Source organism: Sinohyriopsis cumingii, chromosome 10 (assembly GCF_028554795.1).
Source record: "Sinohyriopsis cumingii isolate HCF-2022 chromosome 10, ASM2855479v2, whole genome shotgun sequence".
Classification (NCBI taxonomy): Eukaryota; Metazoa; Mollusca; class Bivalvia; order Unionida; family Unionidae; genus Sinohyriopsis; species Sinohyriopsis cumingii.
In genome coordinates, this window is record NC_142970.1 from 111,178,349 (window position 1) to 111,193,293 (window position 14,945).

The following is a 14,945-nucleotide window of genomic DNA, read 5'->3' on the forward strand; positions in this document are numbered from 1 at the left end:
AAACAATCAAATAATTCAATTACATTTATACCTGTAGAACCATAGTCACACTGGATTTGTATGGTCATATTTCTAATGGGGGTAGGGAGAGTAAAACAATTAAAGCCATATATTTGCAAATGTATGTATTCAACGGGTTATAATGATATTAATTGTTTTTGCCCAAGTGCAAGCACGACTGTCTCATCCTTTAGTGTTCTGATGTTCTTTTGATCAATCAAAATATATAGAGGAAGAGAGAGAGAGAGAGAGAGAGAGAGAGAGATGGAGGGAGTAAGAGAAAGACAGAACGATAGAGAGGAGAGTGCGTTTGAAGTAGCACATGATGTTGCAACTTTAAATAATAGTCCCATATGAACGAATGGTTCAGATTATGATAGATTATCCTTCATTGATTAAATCATTGTATATAATTATTATTTGCTTTAAATAGTATCATCAGTCATTAACTATATAAGTATAGAATGTTACGTTTGAAATAAAAAAAACCCGACTAATCTATTATAAACCCCAAAACGAAGTTAGTTTTGTTACTGTAACCTTTTGTGGCATATATTGCAAACTAATAATTGATAGTTTGTTCTGCTACTGTAGGATGACCATTATTACTTCATCCAAGGTCAACAAGGAAATGACATAATTTACGTCATTGAACGCTTGAATTTCGTATGCGACATTTCAATAGTATAATTTTGATCCATTCAATGAAACAGTTGTATTCTTAAATGTCGTTCAATGATCCATACTTTTAATTCGGAAAATCGTCTCTATGATGACATCACACCATATTTTGTCTTTATATGGATTTGTGTGCTTAAGAATAGTCATTTTGCTGTCAGGCAGCCTTGTTGTTGTTGTTGTTGTAGGGTTTCGCGTCATGTTTCAGCACACGATAAGCTATACATGGCGGCTAGTATTAATGGTGGAGGAAGAACCCGGGAAAACCATAGAAAGAACCACCGACCCACGAGAAGCTACTGGAAAGCTTTCTCACATGCCCACATTGGCTGAATCCGAGACTCGAAGCCACGAAGACAGAGGTGAGATGGCTGTGATCAGTAAGGGAGAGCGCTTCAGCTCACACGGCCTCCTGGGGCCCATTAGGGCCCCTCAGTCAGCTTTGTGGATATTGCTATCTACACAACGTATGGGACATGCGTATAATGTATATTATGACTTCACAGTCATCCATATGCATCGTAGTGGAAACTGAGTCATCAGCTACTTCCTAGGGAATATACCTGTATGTAGCAGTCGTCAGCGAGTCTCCAGGATTCTGCGTCAATCAAATTACGTTAAATTCTCAAAGCCAAGCGAAATAAAATTTAAAGGTATAGTTTTATTTGCACTAAAGAAACTAAAGTAACATTAAGAACCTTGTTTTCCACTGCTTGTTAACATGTAATTGAACTGTTATCAAAACGTTCAATTTTGAATCATTATTTGTTGTTTTTAGTTATGGAAATGACGATGACAGTCAATGTAACATCATATAGTGACCATTTGTAAAATGTTAATATGGTAGATTATCCGATGCCAAGCAGTTCTTTCCTCCATTATCAAAACTTGAGTAGAACTTGGACTGCTTTTTGCCATTAGTTTATCATGGAAGCTGATTCCGACAAAGGTGATTATTTTTCGAACTACCAGGGTTTCTCAAAAGACATTCCTGGATCTGTTGTTTTCTTGCCTAGACAAAGAAATGGATTTCAAACTGACCGCGATTGAAGTACATTGATGTGATGTTTTGAGATTATATAATGTTTAATAAAAACCAAAACTGTGCATACTGATAGAAAAATAAACATCTCAAGCTTCTAGAAAGAAACTTTCATTACCTCCATATTTACATTACACTTTAGTAAGGCTACGCCCTATTGAGTATGGAATGGATATATGAAAGAGGCCACTAAACTGCATTATAGATATCTGCATAATAATTTGCCAAACATGCATTTAATTCTCTAAACATTTCTTATTTATACAAACAACATATAGAGTAGCAGCTTTTAATCCATTACGGGTCGATCTATCTAACGTCAGAGTTGCATCCACTGAAACTGTAAAGCTCGTTACAGATCGAAATTAAGGCCATACATCCTCACACGTTACTGCTAAATAAAATTAGAAGATTGCAAGCACTCACTGATATAAATTACATGAGTTATACTTTATTGGCTTTTGTATAACAATATCAGATCAAATCAAAACATGTCAAGGTATTTCGAGGTACAAATAGATGCAATGTTACTGAATACCTATCATAAAAGTCAAGCATATTCAGAAAGCTCTGCCATATGGGATAGATGCACTCTTTGACCATCTTGCCTCATCGCTACATGAATACGATATGCAGGCGAGATATACAGTTGATGGGAATCTCTTGGTAAATGGATTTCACTTTTTAAATTTTTATCATTAAAGGACTCGTCTGTTATTAACAATAACTGCGTTGAAATTACCTATCGTTGTTGTGTCCAATGCTGCGCCTGAAATAATAATAATAATAATAATAATAATAATAATAATGATAATGATAATAATAATAATAATGAGACGATAGTAAACATATATTCCCTAAATCGAGCAAGCTTCCTAAAAGCTACCACATTTGAGAAAATTTCTATTTTATTTTCATTCAGAAAATAACGAGAGAGAGAAAAGTATTAATAAGAATAAAGTGGATAAAGGAAAAGAAACATAATGATGATCTTTGATTTGAATGCAAAATTAAATATTCAAACAATCAAATAATTCAATTAAATTTATACCTGTAGAACCATAGTCACACTGGATTTGTATGGTCATATTTCTAATGGGGGTAGGGAGAGTAGAAAAATGAAAGCAATGTATTTGCAAATATATGTTTTTAACGCGTTATAATGATATTAATTGTTTTTGCATAAGTGGAAGTACGATCGTCTCATCCTTTAGTGTTCTGATGTTCTTTCGATCCATAGAGAGATATAGAGTGAGAGAGAGGAGAGAGCGTTTGAAGTCCCACATGATGTTGCAACTTTAAATAATAGTCCCAATTGAACGAATGGTCCATCATATGATAGATTATCCTTCATGGATTAAAGCATTGTATATATTTGTTATGTGCTTTAAATAGTATCATCATTCATTAACTATAGAACTATATAGCCTTACGTTTGAAATAAAAAACCCACTAATCTATTATAAACCCCAAAACGAAGTTAGTTTTGTTACTGTAACCTTTTGTGGCATATATTGCAAACTAATAATTGATAGTTTGTTCTGCTACTGTAGGATGACTATTATTACTTCATCCAAGGTCATCAAGGAATTGACATAATTTACGTCATTGAACACTTGAATTTCGTATGCGACATTTCAATAGTATAATTTTGATCCATTCCAAGAAACAGTTGTATTGTTAAATGTGGTTCAAATATCCGTACTTTTAATTCGGAAAATCTTCTCTATGATAACATCACACCATATTTTGTCCTGATATGGATTTGTTTGCTTAAGAATGGTCATTTTGCTGTCAGGCAGCCTTGTTGTTGTTGTTGCAGGGTTTCGCGTCATGTTTCAGCACACGATAGGTTATACATGGCGGCTAGTATTAATGGTGGAGAAAGAACCAGGGAAAACCCCAGAAAGACCCACCGACCCAAGAGAAGCTACTGGAAAGCTTTCTCACATACCCACATTGGCTGAATCCGAGACTCGAAGCCACGAAGACAGAAGTGAGATGGCTGTGATCAGTAAGGGAGAGCGCTTTAGCCCAGACGGCCACTCAGGGCCCATTAGGGCCCCTCAGTCAGCTTTGTGGATATTGCTATCTACACAACGTATGGGACATGCGTATAATGTAAATTATGACTTCACAGTCATCCATATGCATCGTAGTGGAAACTGAGTCATCAGCTACTTCCTAGGGAATATACCTGTATGTAGCAGTCGTATATACCTGTATGTAGCAGTCGTCAGCGAGTCTCCAGGGATTCTGCGTCAATCAAATTACGTTAAATTCTCAAAGCCCAGCGAAATAAAACTTAAACGTATAGTTTTATTTTGCACTAAAGAAACGAAAGTAGCACTAATGATTTTGTTTTCCACTGTTTGTTAACATGTAATTGATCTGTGATCAAAAAGTTCAATTTTGAATCATTATTTGCCGTCTTAATTATGTAAACGACGATGACAGTCAATTTAATATCATATAGTGACCATTTGTACAATGTTAATATGATAGATTATCCGATGCCTAGCAGTTCTTTCCTCCATTATCAAAACTTGAGTAGAACTTGGATTGCTTTTTGCTATTAGTTTATCATGGAAGCTGATTCCGACAAAGGTGATTATTTTTCGAACTACCAGGGTTTCTCAAAACACATTTAATATTCTAACAATCAAATAATTCAATTAAATTTATACCTGTAGAACCATAGTCACACTCGTTTTGTATGGTCATATTTCTAATGCGGGTAGGGAGTATTGAACAATTTAAGCCATATAATTGCAAATATATGTTTTCAAGGTTTTATAATGATATTAACTGTTTCTGCACTAATGAAGCACGAGCGTCTCATCCTTTGGTGTTCTGATATTCTTTCGATTAATTGTGAGAGATAGCGAAGAGAGAGAGAGAGAGAGAGAGAGAGAGAGAGAGAGAGAGAGAGAGAGAGAAAGACAGACAGAGAGAGAGAGAGGAGAGAGCGTTTGAAGTCCCACAAGATGTTGCAATTTTAAATAATAGTCCCAATTGAACGAATGGTCCATCATATGATTCATTATCTTTCACAGATTAAAGTATTGTATATAATTGTTATTTGCTTCAAATAGTGTCATCATTCCTTAACTATATACATATATAACCTTTGGTTTGAAATTTAAAAAAAAACACTAATCTATTATAAACCCCAAAACGAAGTTAATTATGTTACTGTAACATTTTGTTGGATATATTGCAAACTAATAATTGACAGTTCGTTCTGCTTCTGTAGGATGAGCATCATTACTTCATCCAAGGTCATCAAGGAATTGTCATAATTTACGTTATTGAACGCTTAAATTTTGTATGCGACATTTCAATAAATATAATTTTGATCCAATTCAAGAAACAGTTGTATTGTTAAATGTGGTTCAAAGATCCATTTGTTTATTTCGGATAATCCTCGCTATGATAACATCACACCATATTTGTCATAAGATGGATTTGGATGCTGTCAGACAGCATAGTTGTTGTTGTTGTTGTAGGGTTTTGCGCCATTTTTTCAGCACAGGATAGGCCTTACATGGCGGCCAGTATTAATGGTGGAGGAAGAACCCTGGATAACCCCAGAAAAAACGAGCGACCCACGATAAGCTACTGGAAAGCTTTCTCACATACCCACATTGGCTGAATCCGAGACTCGAACCCACAAAGACAGAGATGAGATGGCAGTGATCAGTAACGGAGGGCGCTTTAGACCACACGGCCCCTCAGGGCACCTCAGGGCCCTTCAGGCAGCATTTTGGATATTGTTATCTACACAACGTATGCGACATGCTTTTATTGCAAATTATGACTTCAAAGTCATCCATAAGCATCGTAGTGGAAACTGAGTCAGCAGGTACTTCCATAGGAATATACCTGTATGTAGCAGTCGTCAGCGAGTGTCCAGGATTCTGAGTCAATCAAATACTTTCAATTCTCAAAGCCCAGCGAAATACAAATTAAAGATATCGTTTTATTAAACGTATAGTTTTATTTTGCACTAAAGAAATAAAAGTAACAATAGGGATCTTGTTTTCCACTGCTTGAAAACAGGAAATTGATCTGTGCTTAAGCTATTCAATTTTGAATCATTATTTGTCGTCTTTAGTTATGTAAATGACGATGACAGTCAATTTAATATCACTTGGTGACCATTTGTAAAATGTTAATATGGCAGATTATCCGTAAGTTCTTTCCTCCATTATCAAAACTTGAGTAGAAATAGGATTGCTTTTTGCCATTAGTTTATCATGGAAGCTGATTCCGACAAAGGTGATTATTTTTCGAACTACCAGAGTTTCTCAAAACACATTCCTGGATCTATTGTTTTCTTGCCTATTCAAAGAAATGGATTTGAAACTGGCCGCGATTAAAGTACACTGCTGGAAAGTTTTGAGATTATATAATATTTAATAAAAGCCAAAACTATGCATACATATGGAAAAATACACATGTCAGTCTTCTCGAAAGAATCTTTCATTACCTCCATATTTACATTACACTTTAGGAAGGCTACTCCCTATAGACTTACCGCGAAGACTGCTAAATAAGATTAGAAGATTTCCATTTCAAGAAATTGCATGCACTCACTGATATAAATTACATGAGTTATAATGTATTGGCTTTTGTATAACAATATCAGATCAAATCAAAACATGCCAAGGTATTTCGAGGTTCAAATACATGCAATGTTACTGAATACCTATCAAAAAAGTCAAGCATATCCAGAAAGCTCTGTCATATGGGATACATGTACTCTTTGACCATCATGCCTCATCGCTACATGAATACGATATGCAGGCGAGATATACAGTTCATGGGAATCTCTTGGTAAATGGATTTCACGTTTTAAATTCGTTTCTTTAAAGGACGCGTCTGTTATTAACAATAGCTGTATTGAAGTTACCTGTAGGTGTTGTGTCCAATGCTGCGCCTGAAATAATAATAATAATAATAATAATAATAATAATAATAATGAGAATATTAAAAAAATAAATTTCCGTAATTCGAGCAACTTCCTACAAACTACCACACTTGACAATACAACTGTTTCTTGGAATGGATCAAAATTATACTTATTGAAATATCGCATAAGGAATTCAAGCCTTGAATGACGTAAACTATGTCAATTCCTTGATGACCTTGGATGAAGTAATCATGGTCATCCTACAGCAGCAGATGACTGTGAAGTCATAATTCATAAAATAGCTCTCATCGCTACGTGAGTACGATATGCAGGCGAGATATACATTTGATGGGAATCTCTTGGTAAATGGATTTCACATTTTAAATTCGTATCTTTAAAGGACGCGTCTGTTATTAACAATAACTGTTTTGAAATTACCTGAAGGTGTTGTGTCCAATGCTGCGTCTGAAATAATGATAATAATAATAATAATAATAATAATAATAATAATAATGATAATAATAATAATAACTGTTATCAAAACGTTCAATTGTGAATCATTATTTGTCGTCTTTAGTTATGTAAATAACGATGACAGTCAATTTAATATTATATAGTGACCATTCGTAAAATGTTAATATGGTAGATTATCCGATGCCTAGCAGTTCTTTCCTCCATTATCAAAACTTGAGTAGAAACTGGATTGTTTTTTGCCATTAGTTGTTTATGGAAGCTGATTCCGACAAAGGTGTTTATTTTTCGAACTACCAGGGTTTCTCAAAACACATTCCTGGATCTATTGCTTTCTTGCCTAGGCAAAGAAACGATTTCAAACTTACCGCGATTAAAGTACATTGTTGAAAAGTTTTGAGATTACATAATGTTTAATAAAAACCAAAACTATGCATACTTATAGAAAAATACACATCTCAAGCGTTTAGAAAGAAACGTTCACTTTACATTACACTTTAGGAAGGCTACTCCCTATTGAGTATGCAATGGATATTTGAAAGAGGTCACTAAACTGCATTATAGATATCTGCATAATAATTTGCCAAACATGTATTTTATTCGCTACACATTTCTTATTTATACAAAAAACATATAGAGTAGCAGCTTTTAATCCATTACTGGTCGATCTATCTATCGTCAGAGTTGCTGCCACTGAAACTGTAATGCTCGTTACAGATCGAAATTAAGGACACACATCCTCACACGTTACTGCCAAATAAGATTAGAAGATTTCCATTTCAAGAAATTTCATGCACTCACAGATATAAATTACATGAGTTATAATGTATTGGCTTTTGTATAACAATATCAGATCAAATCAAAACATGCCAAGGTATTTCGAGGTACAAATACATGCAATGTTACTGAATACCTATCATAAAAGTCAAGCATATTCAGAAAGCTCTGCCATATGGGATACATGTAGTCTTTGACCATCATGCCTCATCGCTACATGAATACGATATGCGGGCGAGATATACAGTTGATGGGAATCTCTTGGTAAATGGATTTCACATTTTGAATTCGTATCTTTAAAGGACGCGTCTGTTATTAACAATAACTGTATTGAAATTACCTGTAGGTGTTGTGTCCAATGCTGCGCATGAAATAATAATAATAATAATAATAATGAGAATATTACAAAAATTAATTTCCGTAATTCGAGCAACTTCCTACAAACTATTAAATGTGAGAACCTTTTGATTTTATTTTCATTCAGAAAATAAAGAGAGAGAGAGAGAGAGAGATAGATAGAGAGAGAGAGAGAGATAGAGAGAGAGAGAGAGAGAGAAAGAGAGAGAGAGAGAGAGAAGTATAAAGAGAACAAAATGAAAAAATAAAACGAAACGTAATGATGATCCTTGATTTATTGCAAAATTTGATATTCAAACAATAAAATAAATCAATTAAATGTATACCTGTAGAACCACAGTGACACTGGTTTTGTATGTTCATATTTCTAATGTGGGTAGGGAGAGTAGAACATTTAAAGCCATATATTTGCAAATATATATATTCAACAGGTTATAATGATATTAGTTGTTTTTGCACAAATGGAAGCAAGAGCGTCTCATCCTTTATTGTTCTGATGTTATTTCGATCAATAAACAGAGATAGAGGAAGAGAGAGAGAGAGAGAGAGAGACAGAGATAGAGAGACAGAGAGAGTGAGGGAGAGAGAGAAAGATAGAGCCAAAGGGAGGAGAGAGCGTTTGAAGTTCCACATGATGTTGCAACTTTAAATAATAGTCCCAATTGAACGAATGGTCCATCATATGACAGATTATCCTTCATTGATTAAAGTATTGTAGATAATTGTTATTTGCTTTAAATAGTATCATCATTCATTAACTATATAACTATTTAACCTTACGTTTGAAATGATATAAAAAAACACTAATCTATTATAAACCCCAAAACGAAGTTAATTTTGTGACTGTAACCTTTTGTGGCATATATTGCAACTAATTATTGATAGTTCGTTCTGCTACTGTTGGAGATGACTATCATTACTTCATCCAAGGTCATCAAGGAATTGACATAGTTTACGTCATTCAACGCTTGAATTCCGTATGCGACATATCAATAAGTATAATTTTGATTCAGACTTATAATTTTGTAATACATCTTTAATATTGTTTAAAGGATTGAACATTGGTAAGTTTCGCCCTCTCTCTCTGTCTGTCTGTCTGTCTCTCTCTCTCTTTCCAGTTGATCGATAGATCGATCGATTCATCGATTGGTCCATTATTCAAGTCGTAAACACTATCCCATCATAATTTGATAAACGGAGAGGGTGTAGTAGAGCGCCCTATAATGTTCCAAATTATTGCAGTGTGTAGCCAATCTTCGGGTGAGCTATCATCTTAAATTTAAGTTATAGATAGTTAGGTCTTTTTTGAAAACGTACTAGTGTCAAGATAACTCAAGATTAGAAAGAAACTTTACATAGAATTTGTCCAACAGCAGAGCAGTAAATAAAATGTTTAAAGTAGAATTGACTGAATGCCACTTATGTAATGATGCAGTTGATTCCTGTTATTATATATCTTGGAATAATCCTAAAACTGGCAACAGTTGAATCTATTTCCTTAATATGTTAGAAAGATAAATTTTACAGAATTATTCAAATTGCTCAGATAAATATTACTTCCTTTTCTTGCAGAACAGTTTTAATTAGTCGTTTCTTGATATTGCAATGTTTTTCTTTTTATTACCAAATTTACAATGTGTGGAGGAAATCGTAATAATATATTTAGTCCAATAATGTGAAACATTTATACGTTTCTCAATACCAAGTAGAGATATGGCTACGGATGATCAAAGTCAACATAACATGGTTTAACTTTTGGTAAGAATTCCTAATATACTTAATATAAATTTACGTAGTTCCTTTCTGCTAACGTCATTTGACGAATTCTTCCCATTATTTTGTTTCGTTGTTCTTTAATCTCCCTGTAGAAATGTATTTACTTTCTCTCTGGTATTGTAACATTGTTATATGCACAATAGGTAAGAATGTTTCGTCCTGTTCGGGAAACGACGGGCATTTTAAACGCTTGACAGTTAACACCTCCGAGCTACGAGGCTTAAGAATGAGGACTATACAGACAAGAAGACGTCGAATTGTACGCGTTACTAAATCTAGTCATTTCTCAGCATCGTCAATCTTATAATATAGCAATTACGAAATATTATCAAATCGGTGGAATAAATGTAAATGTTACAATATGAACTGGGATATTTTCCAAAAACATAACGATGCCATCAAAAGAGGTATACATAGTGCGGTATCTGAGGAATTATTGCCAACAATCTGAAGCCATTAATACAATAAAAGGCCACATGAGCCATGGATGTTTATTCCTTAAGTATTCCTAAACTGAGTTTGTACTTTTGGCTTTCATTATGTTATGTCCGCCAATCGTTTAACAAAATATCGACAGAAACGTACATCATTACAAATTCTGTACGTTCTTTAGATTGCGTAGATACCTTCAAGACAATTCCATCTGATTCGGCTTACCTAAAGAAAACAAAACATAACAAATCTGCAATAAACAGCCTACACAGGTAAACCGTTATTGCTCCATCTTTCCACTAGATATTGAGAACTTTCTAGTAGTCTTAAACCATGCAAGTTTAAGGGATGATAAGACTACGACCCATATTATATTAAACCAAGGCACAACGATAAAGGCGATTGAGTTTCGAATCACATTAAGGATAAATTCTCCTGCGCAACGCAGAATCTGAAAGGTGTTCTTTTGAAATGCAAACGTGGACCATAAATATATGTAGGAATTAAGTTCCAGCATTTAAATATAAAATCGGTACATCGACCTTCTTCTATAGAAGTAACACTGTTATTTATATTATCATATTCCAAATATCTTAATCCTACCCCGGATAACCATATATATGAAGTTCATTTATTTGGGATAAAGACTTAACCGCTCTCCGAAAATCAGATTTTCTTAGTGCATCTACTTTCCTGTGGCTCACAATTTCACTGCCATTTTGTATTTGACGAAATTCTGTTTAGTGATATTGAGGGTTTTAGCATCAGAAATGTGATATAACCTTGTTGAGCTTAGTCTGTTGGGGAGGGTGTATCCAAAGTCAACTTTGCTGTTTCAGATATATTGAAAACTAAAGTAGAAACAGTACTGAACAGCGAATGAGGAAATATATACATATTAAACGGAATTTAGACAATTCTAAATTTAGTTTTATGAATACAATAATGCAAATAATGATCTAGTGGAATGTAATCACACAATTATCATTTTATGAATAATGTGGAGACAATGTGATGCATTCAGTTCTCTACACGTCAACTCTACATTTTAAGAAACGTATGTTGCGTGTTTTTCCATTAGTTTTTAAACATCCTAAACAGATCTATAATGCAAGAGCTTCCTGAAATATGGAACCATAGAGCTGGAATCTTTCTGACGAAACTATTTATGTCTATCAAATTTATTATCAGGATTTTACGGTAAAGATGGTCCAGACCTGAAACTAGTTAGAAAATTTCAGACAATACCAAAGTTAAAATACATTCAATCTAATAGTAATTGACGCAGGAAAACAAAGACAATGAATCTAGCACTGATTGGTGCAGGAAAGTGCATGATTGTTATTGGACTACTTCCTCCGATGACAATTCACAAGAAAGAAGTTAGTAGCAAATGTGTGGGAGGATGAGTATGTTTTTGAAGCTGATATAGCATAGGTTAAATGATCAATGCGTCCTCATGAAAACGTACATCCTGAAATGATTGTATGTTTACCATGTTCAGTTTGCACTTTCCTACAACTGAATATAATAATAATGCTTTTACTTAAATAAGTGAACAAGAGAGCTAGTCTTTCACCTGTGTTAATATGTATATGACTGCTATTTATTCCGTTGTCTGAATTTCTCTTCATCAAATAATTGCAACATGCAGAGGAGTTATCACAATGACATATTAAATCGAACAACTAGCACATATATTTGTATTTTAATTTATTTTAATAAAAGTCGCAAATAAATTCAGCCACTTGGTTGTGGTAGGTCTATTTAGCTGAAAGTTGCTCACAAGATTTGATCACAACTTCATTGTGATTTTTGTTTTATTTAGCGTTTAAGATATTGGAAATGAAATGCTAATTTTCCCTGATGTCAATGATGTGGTTAAGGCCAATCATCCACCGACTCTGATTTCAAAGAAACGATATGTCAGATCCATGACTTTTGTCTCGCCTGTTTTTTCATAGGATCGATATAGGTTTCAATGATTCTGACTCTGGCGGTGGGTACGTCATCACCATTGCTTAACGTTTTAATCAACCTCTGCTTATGATCTTTAGCCGCTAATGCTTTCGCCATTAAGCGATTGATTTTATACAAAGACAGAGAGATAACTTCAGTAAAGAACTAGTAAAGTTAAGTATTCTATCCTGCACACGGAAACTTTGTATGTACAATTTCATCCAAATTTCATGACTAAAGACTGACATATTGTCTTCATTCTTAGGCCTACAGATGACTGCGCAAGGAGACAGCCAAAAATAAGTTAGTCTTTTTCTTGTTTCTGTCAGGTCGTTGTTTGAACCAAATTATCACTCTTAAGCAAGGATTGGGCAAAATCACATCCATAATGATTATCAGGCCCTGATGTCAAAAGTCACGTTACTAGAATTTGTTTACTTCCACATCTCAAGCATCTAGAAAATAACTTTCATTACCTCCATATTTGCATTGCACTTTAGGAAGGCTATTCCCTATAGAGCATGCGATGAATAGCTGAAAGAGGTAACTAAAATGCATTATTGGTATCTGTATAATAATTTACCAAACATGCATCTACTTCTGTATACATTTCTTATTTATACAGTAAACATATACAGTAGCAGCTTCTGATCCATTACGGGTCGATCGATCTAACATCAGAGTTGCTGCCATTGAAACTGTAATGCTCGTTACACATCGAAACCAAACACACACATCCTAAAAAGTTGCTGCTGAATAGCATTAGGAGATTTCTATTTCAAGAAATTGAATGCACTCACTGATGTAAATTACAGGAGTCAGAGGCAGCGTTAGCAGTACGCAGGGCTTGGGGCCAACCATGACAGCGCTGGGCCAAAGTATCGATATCTCGATTGGTATGCTACTTACTGCAAACACTGATTATGTCTAGACTAGATTTGGCGCACGAATTTAGTTTTTTCATTATTCATAAAAGAATTCCTGTTTGTCAACAACGGGCTTTTTAATCGAAATAATAACATGATGACAATGCCTTTGGCCTAATAAACTAATTATTATTGTCATTTTTCAAATAACACGAAAGCACGAATTAAGAACAATAATTTGCGTGCGTTACGTGCGGTCTGGAGAATATAGCTTGACAAACTCATAAGGACGACCTTTGGCTTGAAGCGCTGGGCGCCCTCAAGAGCGGGGCTTGGGGCGATCGCCCACTTGCAACCCCCAAATGACGCTTATGAGAAGGAGTTAAATATATTAGTTTTTTGTATAACAATATCAGATAAAATCAAGACGTGTCAAGGTATTTCGAGGTACAAATACATGAACTGTTCTTGAATACCTATCATAAAAGTCAAGTATAATTAGAACGCTCTGCCATATGGGATACATGTACTCTTTGACCGTCATGCCTCCTCAATAAAATTTGAAGCGAATACATCGCTATATGAATAAGATATGCAGGCGAGATCTTCAGTTCATTGGAATCTCTTGGTAAGTGGATTCCACATTTTAAATTCCTATCATTAAATGACTCGTCTGTTATTAACAATAATTGCATTTAAATTACCTGGAGGAGTTGTGCTCAATGCTGCGCCTGAAATAATAATAATGATAATAATAATAATAATAATAATAATAATAATAATAATAATGAGACGATTACAAAAATAAATTCCGAAATTCGAGCAACTTCCTACAAACTACCACATGTGAGACTATTTTTATTTGATTTTCATTCAGAAAAAAGTAATGTGAAAACGAGAATAAAATAAGATAAAGAAGAATTTTAATACGCTGAACTTGAGCAAGGAGCTTAAAAATAATACATAGTGCTTTAAATTATATGCATCGTGGAAGCTTTATTAAAAGTAGTAAACATAATTTCATTCAATATTGACAGCGGCTATGTGGTTATTATCACATGAGAGAGAGGGAAGCATTAATGAGATTAAAATTAAAAACAAAGAAAAATAATAATGATACATGATTTTAATGCAAAATTAAATATTCAAACAATCAAATAATTCAATTAAATTTATACCTGTAGAACCATAATCATACTGCTTTTGCATGGCTGCTTTTCTAATGGGGGTAGGGAGTGTACAAAAATAAAGCCATATATTTGCAAATATATGTATTCAAAGGGTCATAATGATATTAATTATTTGTGCATAAGTGGAAGCACGAGCGTCTCATTCTTTAGTGTTCTGCTGTTCGATCGGTCAATCCATCGATCGATCGATCGATCGAGAGAGAGAGAGGGATGGAGAGAGAGAAAGACAGAGCGAGAGAGAGGAGAGAGCGTTTGAAGTCCCATATGATGTTGCAACTTCAAATAATAGTCCCAATTGAACGAATGGTCAATCATATGATAGATTATCCTTCATTGATTAAAACACTGTAGATAATTGTTATTTGTTTTATAAAGGTATCATCATTAATTAACTATATAACTATAACAGTACGTTTTTGATTTAAAACAAATATTCACCTCATATGAAACCCAAAACAAAGTTAATTTTGTTGCTGTAATCT

At 34.2% G+C, this 14,945-nt stretch overlaps 1 protein-coding gene across 11 annotated transcripts in view; it reads right to left on the reverse strand.

The window, feature by feature from the left end:
- Positions 1–14,945, reverse strand: part of LOC149791026 (uncharacterized) — an 89,390-nt gene that overhangs the window by 11,995 nt on the left and 62,450 nt on the right. For 7 of the 11 annotated variants that reach the window (XM_089972907.1, XM_089972906.1, XM_089972905.1 and 4 more), the window contains 5 exons: positions 13,978–14,004; positions 8,224–8,244; positions 7,074–7,100; positions 6,636–6,662; positions 2,463–2,489 (listed from right to left, as the gene is read on the reverse strand). In XM_089972907.1, the coding sequence (XP_089829033.1) occupies positions 2,463–2,489; positions 6,636–6,662; positions 7,074–7,100; positions 8,224–8,244; positions 13,978–14,004 (129 nt within the window). The remainder of the gene's footprint in view (positions 1–2,462; positions 2,490–6,635; positions 6,663–7,073; positions 7,101–8,223; positions 8,245–13,977; positions 14,005–14,945) is intronic. The other 4 variants (XM_089972909.1, XM_089972908.1, XM_089972902.1 and 1 more) reach the window with 1 other exon arrangement.